Source organism: Centruroides sculpturatus, unplaced genomic scaffold, assembly GCF_000671375.1.
Source record: "Centruroides sculpturatus isolate CEXI.00-Female unplaced genomic scaffold, Cexi_2.0 scaffold73, whole genome shotgun sequence".
In the NCBI taxonomy this organism is placed as follows: domain Eukaryota; kingdom Metazoa; phylum Arthropoda; class Arachnida; order Scorpiones; family Buthidae; genus Centruroides; species Centruroides sculpturatus.
The window spans coordinates 845108-868567 of NW_019384330.1; the positions used below are offsets into that span (position 1 = coordinate 845108).

At 24.3% G+C, this 23460-nt stretch overlaps 1 protein-coding gene across 1 annotated transcript in view; it reads right to left on the reverse strand.

The window, feature by feature from the left end:
* The window catches only part of LOC111629747 (cyclin-dependent kinase 14-like), a 103669-nt gene extending 82846 nt beyond the window's left edge, over window positions 1-20823 (reverse strand). Inside the window, exons 1-6 of the mRNA XM_023373656.1 lie at window positions 20591-20823; window positions 17240-17393; window positions 17067-17150; window positions 16526-16572; window positions 15760-15976; window positions 15512-15687 (exon numbers count right to left, since the gene is read on the reverse strand). Of these exons, the coding sequence (XP_023229424.1) occupies window positions 15512-15687; window positions 15760-15976; window positions 16526-16572; window positions 17067-17150; window positions 17240-17270 (555 nt within the window). The 5' untranslated portion in view covers window positions 17271-17393; window positions 20591-20823. The remainder of the gene's footprint in view (window positions 1-15511; window positions 15688-15759; window positions 15977-16525; window positions 16573-17066; window positions 17151-17239; window positions 17394-20590) is intronic.
* Between the last annotated feature and the right edge of the window lie 2637 nt (window positions 20824-23460).

Genomic DNA, 23460 nt, shown 5'->3' on the forward strand with positions numbered 1-23460 from the left:
ATTATATAATTTATAAAATATAATATTAAAAATATTTTAAATTAAAATATTATATAAAAATTAAATAATATATAAATTTTTAAAATAATTTTACTAGAGGCTAAATCATAATATTTGTAATGCAAATTAAACTTCCTGCATGTTCTGATTAGATGTCTCGTAGGTTCCAGTCTCCAGTTTCTTCGTTTCATTTATGTTACTTCTTTATTTGCTAAGGATAGTGGCTATTCATTCCATTGCAATTATCAAATTTAGTAAACTTCATCTTGGCATTATAGATCCTTCTATTGGCAATTACAATTTTGTTTCACTCTATATTACTTGTTTTCTGCTTATTTATTGTCTTTACTTAATAAAACAATAGTTAAGAAATATCTTATAATTTTCATATTTGCTTTCCTCATTTTATATTAGTACCTTTTATATCAGTGAATAAAATATTTTTGTTTTATTTCAAATCAGTGTTTGATAGATAAATAGATACTTGCAGCACTTTAATCTTATTTGGAGAACATGAATAGGGAAAGTGGGATTGACATATAATGAGATCCCAGAGATTATGGGATTGACTTATAAATTTTAATAAGAAATAATAGTATTAATGTCTCATCCCCATTTACAAGATTTCTATTTATGAGAGGTTCTCATAAATAACATATGCTCACAAACAGAGCACATAGTATGCACAGAATTGTTTCATGCTTTCATTATTTATTCATTAGCATAATAAATGATAAAATTCAGCTTAAAACATTTACATATAAATTTTTTTGAATCATCTAATATTTTTTAAATGAATCAGTTTTTTATATCTAAATGAACTTTATAATGTACAGTACTTGATCCTGTTATCAGCTAGCAAATAATTATGTACTTTTTATACATGAAAATTATTACTATTTAACTATGTTAAATTCATTTATTAATGAAATTTGAATAATTTTTATTAACATATTAATTACTAAAACAAATCAATCTTAAAAATACAAAGATTGATGATTATTCAAAATTATTCATCTAAATTCAACACTAAATAAATACTATGAAAATATTAAACATTCAAAGAAAAATTTGAAATTTAGTAAGAGAATATTAATTTGTGATTTGTAAGCTACTTATATAAATCAGTTTCTATTATTGAGATATTAGAGATGGAATCATATATATTTTCTAATTACAAGAGAAATGTAGATATATAAAATTTATGATCAGAAATTATTTTACAGTTTTGCTATATTTTTTTTTTTTTTTTATAAAAATTGCTGAAAATGACAAACCTTCAATAAATTCAGCTGAATTTCCAATTATTTTTATGGCAGGCTACTTGTCAACTTTCAATCATTTCAATGTCTTCTTTCAGACATTGACAGATATCATTTAAGTTTGAAGAATGGAAAATCTTTATTACTTGAAGTATTCTGTGAACTGGAAAGAATCCTTATAATTTATCTATGTCACTCTCTTATTAAATTTTAGTGTATAAATTGGCTGCAATCAAAATGTATTTAAAAGTGTGTGTGCACTTTGAAATAATGATAAAGCTGTCATCTTTTTCAGCAATATTAATCAATTTATTTTTTATATGGCACACATTAATAATTAAATTCAAATTCTCTCAATGATAAATATTGAAGAAATGTTTTCTTTCTTAAATATATTATCCAGATATATATTTCTAATCTAATAATATCATTATTAAAACTCTGAAAAATTATTTAATATACATTTTTATATAATACATTGTACTTGAATGGACAATATTTTAAAAAATATTTGATTTTAAATAAATTATGTTGGTTTGAAGGCTTATTTGTTTTAAATGTAATAAATTAAAAAAAAACAATTTTTAATAATACTTGTTGATAAAATCCATTAATAAGCAATATTTATTTTTAATAATACATTTTAAATTTAATTTAATTCTTTAAATTTTAATGTTTTTTCAAAGCAAAATCAAGTACAATGTAACTTATGCTGATTATAAGTTATGAGATAATTCTAAATAATTACCAGCGAAACAAAAAAATTCCTCTTGAATAGCTAATCAAATTTTTACCCATTCATATGACAAGAATTTTTTCCCCCTTTCTTTCATTCTTTCCTATAACAGACTTTATATTCTCACTGAAAAGGAGGAATAAGAAAAAAAAATCCCTCTTTTTCTTTCTTAAGAAAAACATAAAAAGAAGAAAATTACTTTTTATTTTCAAGGAAAGATGGATGAGAATCAATAAGGATGACAACATATCATTCACAAAATCATAACATTAACATAAATGATTACGTCTAATACATAGTAATACTGCTATTATAATCTTGCTAGATCTTATTATGATTATTAGAATTTTACTTGCTAGATATCTATTTTCAGAATCATTATCTATGGATTTTAAATTATATAAATAAATTTTGAATCATCATACAGACTTACATGTAAACATCTTTAATAAATTAATTTATTTCACAGTAAAAATTAAATCATCATCTTTAGTTGACCTTTCTATATTTTTATATCATTGACTATAAAAGGATAAACAGAATATTAAAAGCATTTAGCAAGTTTACAAATTATATTTGCATTAATGAAATGCCTTATTATCCAAATGGATTTAATTTGGATTTTGGATTTAATTCAATCAGTTAAACTTTTTTTAAAACATTTCTGAACAGAACAATTACCCATAATAAAGTGGATGGTTATTTTTATTTTTGTAATATAAAACTATGCTTTAATGACAATGATTTAAAAGTACATTATTATAATTATATAATAAATNATTTTAAATTAAAATATTATATAAAATTTAAATAATATATAAATTTTTAAAATAATTTTACTAGAGGCTAAATCATAATATTTGTAATGCAAATTAAACTTCCTGCATGTTCTGATTAGATGTCTCGTAGGTTCCAGTCTCCAGTTTCTTCGTTTCATTTATGTTACTTCTTTATTTGCTAAGGATAGTGGCTATTCATTCCATTGCAATTATCAAATTTAGTAAACTTCATCTTGGCATTATAGATCCTTCTATTGGCAATTACAATTTTGTTTCACTCTATATTACTTGTTTTCTGCTTATTTATTGTCTTTACTTAATAAAACAATAGTTAAGAAATATCTTATAATTTTCATATTTGCTTTCCTCATTTTATATTAGTACCTTTTATATCAGTGAATAAAATATTTTTGTTTTATTTCAAATCAGTGTTTGATAGATAAATAGATACTTGCAGCACTTTAATCTTATTTGGAGAACATGAATAGGGAAAGTGGGATTGACATATAATGAGATCCCAGAGATTATGGGATTGACTTATAAATTTTAATAAGAAATAATAGTATTAATGTCTCATCCCCATTTACAAGATTTCTATTTATGAGAGGTTCTCATAAATAACATATGCTCACAAACAGAGCACATAGTATGCACAGAATTGTTTCATGCTTTCATTATTTATTCATTAGCATAATAAATGATAAAATTCAGCTTAAAACATTTACATATAAATTTTTTTGAATCATCTAATATTTTTTAAATGAATCAGTTTTTTATATCTAAATGAACTTTATAATGTACAGTACTTGATCCTGTTATCAGCTAGCAAATAATTATGTACTTTTTATACATGAAAATTATTACTATTTAACTATGTTAAATTCATTTATTAATGAAATTTGAATAATTTTTATTAACATATTAATTACTAAAACAAATCAATCTTAAAAATACAAAGATTGATGATTATTCAAAATTATTCATCTAAATTCAACACTAAATAAATACTATGAAAATATTAAACATTCAAAGAAAAATTTGAAATTTAGTAAGAGAATATTAATTTGTGATTTGTAAGCTACTTATATAAATCAGTTTCTATTATTGAGATATTAGAGATGGAATCATATATATTTTCTAATTACAAGAGAAATGTAGATATATAAAATTTATGATCAGAAATTATTTTACAGTTTTGCTATATTTTTTTTTTTTTTTTATAAAAATTGCTGAAAATGACAAACCTTCAATAAATTCAGCTGAATTTCCAATTATTTTTATGGCAGGCTACTTGTCAACTTTCAATCATTTCAATGTCTTCTTTCAGACATTGACAGATATCATTTAAGTTTGAAGAATGGAAAATCTTTATTACTTGAAGTATTCTGTGAACTGGAAAGAATCCTTATAATTTATCTATGTCACTCTCTTATTAAATTTTAGTGTATAAATTGGCTGCAATCAAAATGTATTTAAAAGTGTGTGTGCACTTTGAAATAATGATAAAGCTGTCATCTTTTTCAGCAATATTAATCAATTTATTTTTTATATGGCACACATTAATAATTAAATTCAAATTCTCTCAATGATAAATATTGAAGAAATGTTTTCTTTCTTAAATATATTATCCAGATATATATTTCTAATCTAATAATATCATTATTAAAACTCTGAAAAATTATTTAATATACATTTTTATATAATACATTGTACTTGAATGGACAATATTTTAAAAAATATTTGATTTTAAATAAATTATGTTGGTTTGAAGGCTTATTTGTTTTAAATGTAATAAATTAAAAAAAAACAATTTTTAATAATACTTGTTGATAAAATCCATTAATAAGCAATATTTATTTTTAATAATACATTTTAAATTTAATTTAATTCTTTAAATTTTAATGTTTTTTCAAAGCAAAATCAAGTACAATGTAACTTATGCTGATTATAAGTTATGAGATAATTCTAAATAATTACCAGCGAAACAAAAAAATTCCTCTTGAATAGCTAATCAAATTTTTACCCATTCATATGACAAGAATTTTTTCCCCCTTTCTTTCATTCTTTCCTATAACAGACTTTATATTCTCACTGAAAAGGAGGAATAAGAAAAAAAAATCCCTCTTTTTCTTTCTTAAGAAAAACATAAAAAGAAGAAAATTACTTTTTATTTTCAAGGAAAGATGGATGAGAATCAATAAGGATGACAACATATCATTCACAAAATCATAACATTAACATAAATGATTACGTCTAATACATAGTAATACTGCTATTATAATCTTGCTAGATCTTATTATGATTATTAGAATTTTACTTGCTAGATATCTATTTTCAGAATCATTATCTATGGATTTTAAATTATATAAATAAATTTTGAATCATCATACAGACTTACATGTAAACATCTTTAATAAATTAATTTATTTCACAGTAAAAATTAAATCATCATCTTTAGTTGACCTTTTTATATTTTTATATCATTGACTATAAAAGGATAAACAGAATATTAAAAGCATTTAGCAAGTTTACAAATTATATTTGCATTAATGAAATGCCTTATTATCCAAATGGATTTAATTTGGATTTTGGATTTAATTCAATCAGTTAAACTTTTTTTAAAACATTTCTGAACAGAACAATTACCCATAATAAAGTGGATGGTTATTTTTATTTTTGTAATATAAAACTATGCTTTAATGACAATGATTTAAAAGTACATTATTATAATTATATAATAAATATAATTTCAAGGAAACTGAATTGTAATAAAACTATGACAAACACTGTAATAAAGCATTTTTATAAAGTTGTGTAATACAGTCGACCCCCCTATAAGATCATTGATTTTTCCGTTTTATCTGAATTACATGTTGTACGAGTCACTTAGATTTTACAAATACGTGTGCCGGACTGTGAATGGCTCACATATTTGTAAAATCTAAGTGACTCGTACAACATGTAATTCAGATAAAACGGAAAAATCAATGATCTTATAGGGGGGTCGACTGTACTGAAACAATTGTTCATTTGCATTTTTAAAATACAAAATAAAAAAAGAGAACTAGATGTTTGGCTGTAGACATTTTTCTAAAAAATTAATTCAAAAGACTTTACAGAATTTGAAAAAGTATTATTAATTTTATCTAAATGGATGCTTAATTGTAAATGGTATAGGAATGTTGAAATTTTTAAAATAGCATTCTATAAACAGTGCATTTGAAATGTTTGAAATTAAATTAAACAATTTAAATCTGTATTAAAAAACTAATCATAATTGATTAGTTAAGTTCTAAATCTAAAAATGACTTTATAAGTAACATTTTTATAAATAACTATTCCATCTAATTTTTTTTTATAGTTATAGTTAATTTTTTTTATAGTTATAGTAATGAAAGTAATGAGTGATTAATTTTTTAATCACTCATTACTTTCATTACTTTAAATATTAAATTTTCTTATGCTACAAATGACAAAGTTTTGAAAATACTCTACCAGTAAAAATAATATTAACTTATTAATGAAGGTTGACTAAGTAAAAAATTTTACACTAATTAAAAGGATTCCTCATTCAACAAGTATAAACACTTGAATAATTATATGATCTTTACAAATAAATAATTTTTTATAAGATCATATAATTTTGCTTAATTTAAATTCACATATGTTATTCAGAGACAAATGACTTAACTATATTTATGTAATCTTTATTTAAGCTATGAGTACAGTACAGTAAGAAACTGACCAAATGAAAATAATTAACATTAAAATAATGATAAACATATGTTGAATTTTTATTCTTTATTAAGAAGAAAAATTTCAAATAAAAAAAAATAATGTATTTATATGTAACCATTAAAATATTATAATGAATTTTAAAAATTCATATATGTATCTATGGCAGTATCTTTATATGAAATGTAAATAAATAAGTCTACATAATTTAAAATGTAACTCTAAACAGCACAAACATATTAGTTAACATCTTTTTCAAATCTATAAAACTTATAAAGAAAATTTTTGATAATTTCTATTTTCAGTTATATTCAGTTAAATATGTTAATAATTACTTAAAAAAACAAATTTTGCTAATAAAGAAACTAATTAAAATTTTTGTAAAAAGTAATGTTTTTGAACATTGTACTGTACATCAATAATACAATATCTTCATAGTTTTGTAATTAACAATCATTAATCTAGTCATAAATTTTTCCATCTGCATGACAATATAAATATTTTGATCATGTCGAAAATTCAACCTTTAAAGTAATAAATTATTATTTTTAAATGTAATTTATTACTTTGATGCTTTATTTGTATCTAGATCCAGTTTCATGGTTTGTTTATAATAAAAAATATACCATTTTATATAAGCATTCCCTGAAAATATAAACCCCTATTTTATATGTAGCCCATAGTACTTTCAATGTCCGTCTAATATGACTTATTTTGGCATATTTTAGCTTTTTAATTTGTTAACCTAGTTTCAATATTTTACATTGCATTTATTTACTGCCTTAAAATAGCATAAAAATTGCATATCTGATTTTAAATATTTAAAATTTATAATTAATTAATTGAATATTTTATATTATTATTTTATTTCAAAAATTTATATTTTTTAAATAAATTTTTATACTTTTTCTTAATAGAAATTATAAAGATAATCATAAAGCAATTTTTAAAAAACATTTAATATTGACCTGTTTGACCATTTATTAAAACCTTGAATGTTAAACATGTTAATTGGTTACCTATGATAATGCACAAGAATAAAATTTATTCTGATAACCTTGACGAATTTCAATTACATCTGGAAAATAAATGAACTTTAATTTTTATCCTTTCTTTACATCATATATGTCTCAAAATTTTTTAAAGCTATTTTTATTTANACTCATTACTTTCATTACTTTAAATATTAAATTTTCTTATGCTACAAATGACAAAGTTTTGAAAATACTCTACCAGTAAAAATAATATTAACTTATTAATGAAGGTTGACTAAGTAAAAAATTTTACACTAATTAAAAGGATTCCTCATTCAACAAGTATAAACACTTGAATAATTATATGATCTTTACAAATAAATAATTTTTTATAAGATCATATAATTTTGCTTAATTTAAATTCACATATGTTATTCAGAGACAAATGACTTAACTATATTTATGTAATCTTTATTTAAGCTATGAGTACAGTACAGTAAGAAACTGACCAAATGAAAATAATTAACATTAAAATAATGATAAACATATGTTGAATTTTTATTCTTTATTAAGAAGAAAAATTTCAAATAAAAAAAAATAATGTATTTATATGTAACCATTAAAATATTATAATGAATTTTAAAAATTCATATATGTATCTATGGCAGTATCTTTATATGAAATGTAAATAAATAAGTCTACATAATTTAAAATGTAACTCTAAACAGCACAAACATATTAGTTAACATCTTTTTCAAATCTATAAAACTTATAAAGAAAATTTTTGATAATTTCTATTTTCAGTTATATTCAGTTAAATATGTTAATAATTACTTAAAAAAACAAATTTTGCTAATAAAGAAACTAATTAAAATTTTTGTAAAAAGTAATGTTTTTGAACATTGTACTGTACATCAATAATACAATATCTTCATAGTTTTGTAATTAACAATCATTAATCTAGTCATAAATTTTTCCATCTGCATGACAATATAAATATTTTGATCATGTCGAAAATTCAACCTTTAAAGTAATAAATTATTATTTTTAAATGTAATTTATTACTTTGATGCTTTATTTGTATCTAGATCCAGTTTCATGGTTTGTTTATAATAAAAAATATACCATTTTATATAAGCATTCCCTGAAAATATAAACCCCTATTTTATATGTAGCCCATAGTACTTTCAATGTCCGTCTAATATGACTTATTTTGGCATATTTTAGCTTTTTAATTTGTTAACCTAGTTTCAATATTTTACTTTGCATTTATTTACTGCCTTAAAATAGCATAAAAATTGCATATCTGATTTTAAATATTTAAAATTTATAATTAATTAATTGAATATTTTATATTATTATTTTATTTCAAAAATTTATATTTTTTAAATAAATTTTTATACTTTTTCTTAATAGAAATTATAAAGATAATCATAAAGCAATTTTTAAAAAACATTTAATATTGACCTGTTTGACCATTTATTAAAACCTTGAATGTTAAACATGTTAATTGGTTACCTATGATAATGCACAAGAATAAAATTTATTCTGATAACCTTGACGAATTTCAATTACATCTGGAAAATAAATGAACTTTAATTTTTATCCTTTCTTTACATCATATATGTCTCAAAATTTTTTAAAGCTATTTTTATTTATATATATAAATTCTTTAATTATTTTTATATCATTTTACAAAATTGTATTTTATTTAACAAAAATATCAAACTGAGAAATTTTGATATTTCAAGAATTTTAAAGTCTATTAATTTTTTAAAGATTTTTAGTCTAATATGATGATATATTAGTATACATTACACTATTTAATTTTTCTTCATTATTTTCAGATTTTTATCTTTAAGTGATGAAACATTATGATTATTTGAATAATAAAGTAACATTTGCTCTTTTTTTTATTTCATATGTAATTTATTCAATTAATGAAATAAAATTACTTAATATATATCAACAAAATAAAAATGTCCTTAAAAATGATTACAATTAAGATGTATTTTCACTGATTATTTAGTTTTAACTATATATAAAGTAATAATACCAAGAAGAATGTAGATAAGAAATTTTAATTGCTTATAATCTAATAGAATTTTTTAGTTTAATCAAATACATTTAAATTAATATCCATCAAATGTAATTTATGCAATTTTGAGTAGTATAAATTATGTTTTTATTAAACCATTTAACTATTCCAATTTAATAAAATTTTTATTAAATTGGAATAGTTAAATATATAAACTTTTTTTGGCAATTATATATTTGCATGTTTTTATTAAAAGTTTTGTCAGACAACAAAATTACTTCTAAAACTTTCTCTTTTAATTAATATCAGGATAGTACATAAAAATGCATCCACTAATAATGAAACAGAGCATCCTGTTGTTAAGTTTGTAATATCCAGATAATCTAGAGCAAAAAGTCAATTATTTGGATAGTGGCCAAGAGCTGCAGTGATAATCTCTTTCACAGATTTAACCAATTTTATCATTTTGGCAAAAAATAATAAAACTGGTATAACTATAAAGAAGAAATACAATATATGATGACAACAAGAATAAAATTCAATATATTAAGCCCTCACAAAAAAATAAAATAAAAGATAAATTTCATTATAATTCAATTTTTTTTGTAATAAATATTAAAGTTTAAAAGAAAAGCAGCAATCAAATATATAAATACAAATAATTTATAAAATAAACAATATTAAGATATTTTTTCTGCAAAAACACATATATAAAAGTTATAAACAAATTTACATACTGCTTTTTCATCCAAATCATTTTAATGAATTTTATATTATTACCCATATATCATAAAATCCATAATAACAATATATATTTTGTGAATAATATTTATTTATTTTTTCATAAAATTTAATTAAATTTTCAATAAACAATTAAATTTAATAAAAATATACATTGTATATAAGTAATTAATTTATTTATAAACAAGTTCTGTATTTTTATCATCATAATCTTTTATATATTTCATATTATAGTGTGTTAATCTTTATATTAAAAAATTTTTAATTTTATAACAAAGTTTTATTATTATTTTTTTTAAAATAATAAAATTTTTTTAAAAAGAAATATGATGATCACCCAAGTTTTTGGAAACAACTACATCTTTTTTATTTTTTAAAGAAAATTTCATCATCCAGCGAAAATCTAAAATTAAAAGTTTTATTATTATTAATTTATTTACTGTACATTTTAGTTTAGTACAATGACATTTAATATTTTAAAAATTTCAAATATATTTAACTATTTTTATTTTTAAAAAAATCTACTCAAATTACAAGTTAAAAAACACCATTCTAAAAAAAATAAAAAAAATAAATTGTTTAAAAGTACAAAAACATTCATACTAATAATAAATAGTAATTCAACAATTCTCAAAATATATTTCATTTTATTATTATTATAAACTTCATATAATTATTTTAAATGAAGTAAATATATTAATATTTATGATTCAACTAACTTATTGTATTATGCATTTTAGAGTCAAAATTGAATTTTTCATTAAATAAATTCATTTACCTTTTGTCCTACAAAATCCCAAGTGCAAAAATAATGAGTTGTAACATTTAATTAAACAAAAATAAATAGGTTTTGATATATTATTTAAATATAATAATAATAATAAGATGTAAATGTCAAAGATGTTATATTTTGTAAACTAAATGAAAATAAACCAAATAAAATAGGATATATTAAATTTTAAATAAATATTTTGATTCTTTGAAAGTTATTTATTTATTTTATATCATTTTCTGGAAGTAATTAGACCTTGAATCTTAAGTTAATATATTCATACTATTTCTATATAAAATTTTTAATAAAAATGTTAATAAAATATATTTGTATTTTAAGTTTTAAATATTACATCTGTTTTAAAAAACAAAATAAAATCAAGCTATTACAAAATCGAAATTATTCTTTTTTATACACTGAAGTTAAACAGGATGAAAAATGATATTTTATATTCCAAAATGCATTTATTGTGTAAATGAAATTTCACACAAAAAGTACATGTACACATACCAAGATAGATGATTCATAGTAAAGACTCCCTACAGATAATAATATAACAGTGATCAAACGAGTTTATAATAAATAATAAAAATTAAATAAATTCAAGAAATTGAGTAATTAGTAGTACAAATTTATATTCATAATTAATTATTTAATGTATAATTGCTTTTATATGAATAAAAATATAAAAAATTTACAACAGAAATTATTGAATATTAAACAAAACTAAAATATTGTTTAATTTTCTTAAATGGTTTTTCTTTCTTTCTAAATTTTGTTAATATCATTCATCATATTGAAAACATTTTACATTATTTAATGCATAATTTTATTCCGAAAAATTTGAAATTTATTCCTTTCTGTGAAGTGATTATTAATTATTAATACCTTACTTTAAAAAATGAAGAAAGAATTAATATTTCAAAAAATAAGTATACAAAATCAAATTTAATACTAGCATTAACTAAAATTTATTAATTTATAACATAAAACTTCATATAATTTTTTTACACAATTTAATTTTAGAAACAAGACATTTAAAAAAAAGTAAAATAATTCAATTAGCCAATTTAATATAGTTGATTGACTAAATGAATCATAATTACCATCTGCAGAAGAGTTTAATGGGATTCTTATCCAATTGATTAATCTCTTTTACTCACTAAAACAATCTTTCATTATTTATTTATCACAAAAATTGATTTTACACTACTAAAATCCTTTTATTTATTAATTTAACTACTTTCACTTCAGCAATGAAAATTGAATCATTTTTTTTCTTCTGTCCTTTCCAATTGTACTTTTTACATTGGATAAGATAAACTAAAAAAACCCCAATTAACAAAACTGTAAAAAGTTGGAATATTAAGGAATATATTAATTACTCACACTTTGTAATAAGACTTGTTCTAATAGCTTCTCAGTCACAAGAATTGATGTTTGGCAATAATGATTAGATAAACACTAATGGCTATCAGACATTCCACAACCACCACTGACCCTCTCCCTCACGTGCAAAAACATTTCATTATCACTTAAAGATTTATCATCTGATACATTCCAATAATTACCAATCACCAAAAGATAGATAAGGCATTTGATCTTATGCAACACTCAAATTTCTCAACTTATATATATATATACATATATATATAGGTANAATAAAAAAAAAAAACTTTTTAAAAATTTATTTTCTTATAAAAATTTAAAAGCTGAATTTTTATAAAAACTCAACATTTTTTAAAGCAATTGAAAAAGTTGCTTAATATAAAAATACATGTGATAACAAAATAAAAAAGAAAGAAACTTTCTATAAAATTAAATATTTATCGATACAGTAGATGAGCACATTGAACTTTAACATTCACATAACAAATGTCTGATATTAATTTTTTTTTTAACTTAAACATAAAATATAATCAAATTAAAAATGAAGAAAAATTAGACGTTCTGTGTTGTTCTGCTAAAATTAATTTTAATTAAAATACATCACTGGGTATTAAGAATAAACCCAGAAATATATTTACGATAAAATATATTTCCTACATAAAAAAAAATTACGTGTGAGAAACTTAAGTTGTTTCCCGACTTCAACAAAGCATTAGCTGGCGACATGCCAATTAGCTGCAAAGGCTAGAAGCCTTTTGCACCGATGCAACGACATCGTCTAGACAGAATGGATCTATTAGTACATTCTAGAAACCTCCAAAAGATAAATATATAAAAAAAACAAAAATAATCGAATACTCCATCCGAACAGAAAACAGTTGTATTGACATTGTTACAAATCCAACGAACCGTAGGTCAACAAACGGGCTCTTGAAAAGTACGAGCTCTGCATAACGCATCACGCAAACTAAAAGCGAAACGAGTTCATTAATCGGCAATAAAAAGACATAAAACGGGACATTTCCATAATCAGATTCGAGTGCTCCCGATGTATTCCGATTTTGAAGGCTGCAGTTAGAAGTCGAGACACGACCAAACAACATTTATAACGTCTTTGGAGAAGACTTGTCACCGGCACCTCATAAATCGCGTGAAAAATTACCAACGAATCAATAGCAACCACCATCCCCTCTACTATTGATAAATATGCTTGTCCTAAGGGGATCTCGCTCTTATTCTCAGTAATTTCTTAGAAAGATATGTTTATCCGATGGGATTTGCTTGGTTTACACTGTTCTCCCCGTTTAATTTATAAATGCTAGAAGATTGGTTGAAAATTGCAAAACATTTTATCAGATTAAATACAGAAAGTGTTCTCGATTTCACTTTCCTTCACGGTTTACGTGATAAATTAACGGTTTCGATTTTCTCGTTTAGTGTATGAAATAATTAATGGCACCACCTTCTTTCCCCTTATAAGTAATGCATTGTTTCTTCCTCAAGTTCAGACTTGTTATAAAATCTTTTCCCTGATTACATTATTACATCAGTTTCCATTTAAAAAAACAATGCATAAAACGGTATAAAAAAGTTTTAAGACGTTCGAATATCGAAACATAATTGCAAATAATATAATTATTACATCCCGCCAAGAAACTATTTCATATTTATAAAACGAAAATGATCAATGATTCGTGGTAACATTCGCTATTTACGAAAGTCTCTTAACAGATTTAAACCTACCGTTAACTCAATAACTATCTTTCTACTGGCTTAACGATCCTCACTAACTTCTCTCATACTTTATTCGAATTATCGTTACATTTCACATTTTCCTTAAAAGTTTACACAGTAATTATCATTACAATTGCCTATCTTATAGTTTACTCAGTAATCATCATTAGACTCCTCAATTCCTCATAGTTTACTTAATAATTAGCATTAGATTCTTCCCTAGTTAATAGTTTATTGATTAACTATCGTTAGATTCTTTCTCCCTTATAGTTAATGCAGTAATTATCGTTTCATTTCCTTCTCCCTTAGGGCCTATACTTGACGTAATTATCATTATCTCCTCTCCCCCTTAAAGTTTACTCGATAGTTATCATTAACTTCCTCCTCATCTTATAGCGGGGGCTATGAAACTTTGTGACATAGAAACCACCTAAAATACAGACTATGCTTTAAGTTCACGCGATTTCTAAAATAAATTTAAGCAGTGATGAGGATTAATTCATTTTCTAAAGACTAACATATTAACTTAGATTAATAATTGACCTCAATAAAGAGCATGCTTCTGAGCAAATTCAATCGTAAAAATAATTTTTCATATAAGTTTCCAGACTAAAAGTTGCGACATTTAAAAGAAAAAATAAAATTAATTTAAAAAATAAATATAAAATTACATTCAATTAGATATAAATTTTTCATATAAAATTTAAACTTTCTAAATTCGTTATTTGTTATTAATCAATGCTTATAAAATTCGTTAAATTAAATAACAGAAATATCACAAAAATCAAACTTTGTTAACTATTTTCTTGATCCTCTGCTTAAAATAGTGGAAGTTTACTTTTTAAAATAACTCAAACGTAGGTGTAAATTAAATTTAGTACATCAATATATAATAGTTATTTAAAATTTTATCAATAGATTTGTTTATAACTATAGAACAATTCTTTATTCTTGTTATATTGTCTTAAGAGAATATAAACGCTTATAAAACAAGCGAGACAGCTATCAATCAATAAACAAATCAGTGCAGATTAAAACACGTAACAAAGCACCAATTTATATCACCGTCTGCGTATTATAAACCAATTTAATCGAAAATAACAACCTTAATTACCTTAATTTCCGAGTGCCCATTTCTGCAGCACAAAAACTTCCACCAAGATAATACATGCCTCATCATCTTTTCAAAACCGAGACAAATCCCCCCTCAAAAAAATTATGATAGACAACTTACATATATACGCTATATCCTGCCTATTAATTACGTCAATATATGTATACCTACATATATACTCGTACGTACACATAAAGAGGATGTGACGTAATAAATAGTAAAAAAATAAATACAAACCGAGAATGGGATTCCGGAGTAACGACTGGATTTCATTCTCTCTCCTCCACAGATGACTTCGGATTTGGGTCGTCGTGGTATATGTAATCGGAATTCTCGTTCTGTGATTTTGGCTAGTTCTTCGCGAGGGATGACCCATTCCTGTGCTGACCACTGGCGTTTCACTGGACTAACTGCTGCAAATATTTCACTCGAATGACGTTCTTGGACACCTATGGTCTTTAGTTCCATTTTAAAATTCAACGTACCGTGTTTGCCGTGTCTTTTGCTATAATTATCTAGATGGCTGTGGGTAGAGCTTGTGCGAGGTGGAGGTCTTATATTGCCGTTCGGTTCGTATAGAGTCTTATAGTTATCCACCGTATCGGATAAGGGAGTACAGAGCGTCGTGGCTGTTGACGGGCATAAAATTTCCGTTCTATCTTCGTCTAATCCGTTCAAAGTAACCTTTGTTACTTCGATATTCTATAAAAAGAAAGTAGATAAAAATAAAACAATGCGATGACGACAATGAAAAATCAAAATACTAAATACCGGAGATATTGCGAAAATTTAAACTTTATTATTGTTACCGATTAGACAAAGTGCGGGAATAATTATGGAATCGATTGACGACAATTTTACTCTTTAAAGATAAATCCCGAAAGTAATTGTAAAACTTAACATTATTTCTGCGGTTAATCGATGCAGATAATCCAATTAACGATTCCTCGAAGATATCCTAATTAAATTAAACTATCGGAACGAAAGGAAAGTGTTCCTCTTCCATTATGTGTTTCTAAGGTTTATTTAGTAGCTACGGCTAATGGAAATTAACTGTGCTAGAGATTCGGTGAAAAGGAAAGATGGGGAAAAAAAACCTATTCCGACCATGTTTCTATCTGATACGTGGTCATATAAACTAATGGAACTTTCTTCCGCGCTTTTCCGTCTTCCTTATAACCTAAGCGTGTCAATAGTTAATGTTGTATCAGCAAACCTGGTAAGAAGAATCTATATATAAAATCTACTTACCTCGTTGTCTTGATCGAATTCGGGAACAATGTCTTCTTTGGATACGGCTGAAAATAAACAAATACGAGTGTAGTTTTTGTTTGTTTTTTTAATACTACTATTAATATAAATTACAATATTAGGCCAATTTAGAAACCTACACATATTAAACATCGTGAGTGTCGGTGTTAGAGCTTCTGAACAGAAGCCACCTTTGCAGGGAGTGACGAACAATCGAACAGCACCTGTCATCGTGTCGCGAACCGGCGCCTGAAAGTCGGCTGAACATCGCCCTCCAACCAAAACCTAGTTGATGACGGATCATTGGAGGACAACGATAAATTTCCGGGTGTTTTTCCAAGCGAAAAAACCGTACCAAAATGGAATTTTTGCCTTCATTAAAACTGCATCCCCACTAGAATTTATAAATGAATTTTAAAATTCCCCATTCACTATTATTAAAATTTCCGTTTGCGAGTTCGTCTCTCCCGTCGCATTAACATTCACTCCTCATATATAAACACGAAAGAACGAGAAAAAAAAAAATGTGAAAAGAACTTACAAAGTCTACCAAATCCACAACTCAAATGTCTTTTCAATCTCTGTATCCTAGAAATAGTGTTTTTTTTATCTTTCATATTTCCATCTAAACATGTACAGAATAAAATATTAATACATGAAAAACGTAGTAAATAGGTGAGCAGACAAAGAGATAGCAATAACATTAAAATATACCTGTAGATTTAACATAATAACCCTGTGACATGATGTGATATCAGTATCGGATTTATTATAAAGCCAGGTATCTCACTTCACCTTGTCAGGTACAGAATCAATAGAGTCGGTATTCTCTTACCTTAAGCAGTATTTCTGCAGTTGAATACGTGATCTAAAAATGTGAAAAAATATAATATATAATAGCAATATTATGCTACAAAACCTTAAAATATTTTCCACATTAAAGTTTGTACCTGACAGGAAAAAGAAATGTTATAAATTTTGCTGAAATATAGAAGGAAAAAAAAAATGCTCTGGACAACCAAAAATAACTTGATAGCAAACATTATAATCATTATTCTAGTTCTATAGATGATGATTATATAAATATTTAATACTACTGTATGAATGATTGCAATATTCAAAGATGTTTTTTTGTATAGAAAGAATTAAAGCAAAACTATCTTTTTCATTCAATTGTGTAAAAAAAAAATTTTTTTATCTTATTATCCAAGCACTTAAAAACAGCAAGTATACTTGAATCAAAAAGAATGTTTAAAAAATTAATTTTAAAAATATACAGATTTTTATCATTATTTTTCTGTCAATTTTGCAACTCTGGATTTCTAATTAGATATTCAGTTTATAAAATACTTTGCTGAAGTAATTAGAAAAGTCAATTTTCATATAAGAAATGATAAATTTTCTTTTTCTTTTGGAATAAAATTAATTACATTAATGTATCAACTTTGCTTTTTTTTTCTTCTTTCTTTCTTTACCTCAGCAATCTGTTGATAATAAAGTATAGTGCATGAACCAATTACCTTATTTAAAAGTCTAAATCAACAAATTCATCATCCCAAAATTATACATTTCAATACTGCTAAGTATATTTTAATAAGTGTCCAGATGTATAATTTGTTTAATGATGAATATACTTCAACAAATGTTTTAACAAAATCATAATTTAAATCTTATTTACTATTTTATCAAAGTGTACATGAAAATAAACTATCACCAGTTAATTCACAAGGACTTCATTAATTTATAAAATAATTAAATTTTTGAAATCCTTAATTTTACAATTAAAATTTTAAGCTTATATTGAAATGCTTTTTTTAATTCATGTGTTTAATTATTTATTATTTCTATTCTGTTAATTTTCATATTTAGCCATTAAAATGCTTCTGTTATGTATATAATTAGCTAACAAACAATTGGCACATGTTTAATGGATAGCTTACAATATTTTTTACTTTTATTTTTACAGACATTCATCATAGTTATTTATCATTTCAGTGATATATAATATATTTAACAAGAGTTCTTTCTAATATCATGATAAATTTTGTATACTTTGTATGTAACATGCTATTATACCATTTTATGTACTGCAAACTTAATCAGTAATCAATACCTTTACTAAACTGAAATTATAAATTATTATTTTATTAAAAGTTATATATTATAAAACATTGGAATATTTAACTTATCACTTAATCTACATTCTTAAATTTACATTTCTCAAAAATTATTATTAAAATATATTGCAGTTAAATGCAATTGCTTAGTTCCTATATTCATTTTATTTTCATTGCAATATACACTATAGATATAAGTTATTTAAATAAATAAATTTAATAATTTAGCTGACAAAATTTATCATATTATTTCACAGATTATAAAAAAATAATGTTTGCCTCAGAAAATCAATGCATTAACAAAATTATANAATTTATTATTAGAATGTAGGCATAACGTTAAGTACAATTTATCATTTATTAGCGTGATAAACTAATGCAAAGTTTATCTCACAGAAGTTTCCGATTAAGTTTTCTTGCGTGAATTGAGGAATAATAACAGAACTCCATCGTTTATATGACTTTTAGCTGCATGTGTATAATAATCTTGTATCATGATGTGAATGTGTGTAATTATGTTTTGTTATAACCATTTATTGCGAATTCTTTAATTTGTATCAATAATTAAATTCTAAAACACCAGAAACGTCTACAATTGAAACTTCTAGTCTATGTTTATTTAATACATTTACGAGGGTAATCCCAAAAGTAACGTCTCCTATTTTTTAGAAATACAAATAAACGTTTATTTTCAATAATTTTTACATCATTTTAAAGCTTGAACATTTATCTATTTTCTACATAATCGCCATTTCCGTCGATGCATTTTTGTAGGCACTGTGGTAGTTTTTGTATGCCCATATCATACTAGCTCGCCGCCATGTCGCGTTAAATCAATTGAAATTCATCGCCAATTGATGGAAGTGTATGGCGAGTCGTGCATGGATGTCAAAAACATCCGTAAGTGGTTTAGGAAGTTTGCAGCTGGTCGTACTGAAATTCACAACAAAGAAAGAAGCGACAGTCAATTTCCGACTAGACAGTCGCGAAGATTGAACAAACCATGCGTGATAATTGGCGGATCACTCTGGATGATCTCTGCATTTATATTTAAAATAAAGATTACTCCTTATCACCATTTATATTTTAAAATTTACAATATAAACTCAATAGAGATAATTAATTAAGATCATATATAATTTCCCATCAAATTTTATATTTTAATCATCATAAAACTTCTTTTAATATATCAAAATACTGATATATTAATAGCAGTTTTATACAGATAAATAATTCAAAATTAACTGTATATAGTACATAATAGAGTAGTGATCTCCAAACTTTTTTGATCACGTACCCTTATAAGTTGTATCCCATATAATATAATTACTGCTAAATTTCCCGCTACCTGCAATTTGAATTTTTTCCATGTACGATTTCAAGTGATGGTTAGCCTACTTCTTTGGGAGGACAATCATAAGATTAGACAGACTGTGGACAGAACACACACTGTATTTTGAAGGGAGACTTGGCGTACCCTAACTATAACTTTGCATACCCCACTTTGGAGACCACTGTAATAGAGTACTATATACAATTGTACACTATAAACTATACACACAATATTATATATATAAAAGAATACAAACACATTTCTTTTTCTTAAAGGAGCATAGAACTTAACATGAATGACAGGAGCATTATCTTGTTAACATTTGAAGCATGCACTGAAACATTTAAAGGGTGTGACTTACAAGTAACTAGGTTTGCATGTTAAAACTATTAGGTTAACTATAAAACATATTTTTTTAAGTTATAATAAATTAAATATTCGATTTGCAAGTGGAAAAAGCCTACAAAGCGGGTTACAAGGAAAACAAACTGGATTGTCTTCCTAGTAATCACTTTTGATTTCATCACTGATGATACTTTGAAAGTTAAATATTATAAGAAAAAAAGCTGATATATTGCAATGTATACACGAGAATTAGATTAGTATCAATCTTACCATCTTTTCTTTACCATTAAGAAATTCTAGCTTATATCGACGATAAACATAATGTGGACGAATTATTCTCGAGCTTAAGTACTGAGATTAAATATATATATATATGTATACGTCAGATGTTATTACGGAGAGAGTTCATATTAAAGAGAAAGAATCGAACCTCATCCACGCCATATTGTAGACCGGCTCGATCCAGCGATGATTCTGATGTCAGATCGCAAAACGATTGCAACGCCTCCTGCATAATTTGTAGGATATGACATCATCGACAATTCGAATATACTCTAATCGATAATAATTCTGTAAATGAAATAGAAATGCAAATATTGTACAGTACATGCGTTTTCGCTCGATACGATCGATTTATTCGTGTTTTAATTTTTTTTTCCACTTCGTACTTCCTAGTAGGCCTACTACAATTTACTATACCGATAATTAATTTTCTTTTCCTCTGCTGTAACTATTGATCTGTTTTATTATTGGTTTCGCTATCTGATGATGAAATCGCATGTGGCGATTTCATTAATGAGTCATGTTTCATGTGTTCGCCCTTCAATACTTTTATCTGCCAGACAAAATAATAGTTTGATAATATATCAATTTTGTAACAATCTAGTATCTAGTACAAACGTTTTCGAGGTTTGTTTACTTTTGACGTAAAAAATTTTAAAAATATATACAGTATATATACTGTATGTATTTTTCAGAATGTTTTGGTTACGATTAAGTTTTCGGGGAATTTTCTTTATTATTGTTTAAATATGTTATCACGTGGATATATTTATTTTTAATCCTTCTTTCAAGCAATTTTAATATTGTTGAATCGATTTGCATTTAATCGATACTAAAGTTTATTAAATGCATGATTTATGCATTTCTATCGGCAGCTGAAAAATCCGTTGAATATGAGTCATCGAATGAAAAATATGTTTCTGTATAAAACTGAAAAACTAGGGAAACTGTAAGGAAAACTTTAATGTTTTCTTTGTTAATAATATGTTATCTAATATATACTGTATATATATATAAGTTTGTTAGTCTGTTCTTTACTCATTTCGACACAATTTCAGAAACTTTTTAGGCTCTCATTCAAGTGAAGGACTACTTTTGGTTGAATTAACTTCAATCCTCCGCCCGCAATAAGCCTAAATTTCTATCTGACCAGCAGGATGATGGCATTTGAATAGGTAAATTACTTAATACAAAGTTACTAGCGAGCAAAAAATGTTTTTACGGGTTTTTGAGGGTACTGAGTTTAAATATTTGATCCATTTTTTTTTGCGAAATTTGATGAATTGGCCGATTACCATTTCATATTCGGGCTGTGTGGTGTGTTAGAGTTAGTATTAGAAAAATTTTGAATGTCTTGAATTATCTTTAATTTTTTTCTGTTGAAAGACATTAATTCTTCTCTATCTAACCAATGAAATTGTCCTATCCTGTATCATTCAAGCTCGGTACCCTGAAAACATGTATTCGGAGATTTTTAGGGTACCGAGCTTGAATCTTTGGCCCGTTGTAAAGAACAGTAAAGTAATAATTCAAAAGATAAATGATATAAATATATTTTTCAGTTTAAATAAAAACGTTTGACGTTTCTGTCTTTAATATATAAAAATATAAATACAAGTAAAGGTGTATGTATTGTATATATATAAATATTCGGCTTCAAAAATTAAATTAATACGTGTTTACCTATTTTTTTTTTTTGTTTTTTTTACTGAATTTACCGGTATTATCATCAAATTACCGGTATATTTACTGATACATTTTTATCTATCACTTACAATGCGATCCCTATAATTGATGTACTGTAAGAAAAAGGATATAAATACTTTCCTTATTGAAGATATCCTGTAAAATCAGCATCATTGAAAATTGGGATATTTTATATAAGATCCATTCCTTTATAAAAAATATGAATGTTTAAAATTAGTATTGAACTGGACAAATCCGATTAAACACTTTTTAAAAGAGAAAGAAATGCCAAGTTTCCCTTTATAATATTTCGTTTCATTTAGAATAATTATGATTTTCATATTGAACAGAATTTCTTTAGATCAATAGAAACGAAAAGTCAAAATATGCATTGATGTCTTTGGGAAATTATATTTGTTATGTATGATATTATAGTATGATTAAATTAATAACATATTCAATTGTCATGGTCAATTGATTTGGAAAGAATATAAAATTTCTTCAAAGTATAAAAATTTATATTTTTTAATATTATTATCTATTACATTTTATATTATAGTAAATATACAGGAAATTAACCTATGAAAACTTTGATTTAGGTGGGCTAATTATAAGCGAGACCATTATCAATACGAAATAAATAGCATCTCCATTGTAGATGAATTCCTGACATTGAACGAATGTAATCTAATTTCATCGGAATAATTTAGATCAATAATAATTATATGAGTATCAACTAAGTCTAGCAATATTCACATCATATAAAGTATTTCGTGATACTTTGTAAAATGTTTATAAATAGACCTTTATCACGATATCGTTTAACCTATATTAAAGACCTACATGCGATGTTACGCGGAATAAAGTTCGAGAAATCATATCAAAGCTTAAAGTATTTGGAAAATTAATTCCAAAAATATATGAATAATTATTTATTGTATAAGTAATTAAATTCCTTTTTTTTCTACTTCGAAAAGAAAACGTTTCAACGTAATGAATTTTCTATAACATTCATTACGTTGAAAAAATAATAATGCAATTAATGAAGTGGGCTGAACAAATTCAATAAATTTTTAAGAAATTAATGCCAAAGTTTCAGTTTATAATAGTTCTTTTTACCTTCTCAAGAGTCTCTAAAAGAAGCTCTTAAAAGTCTCTAAGCCTTTATAAAG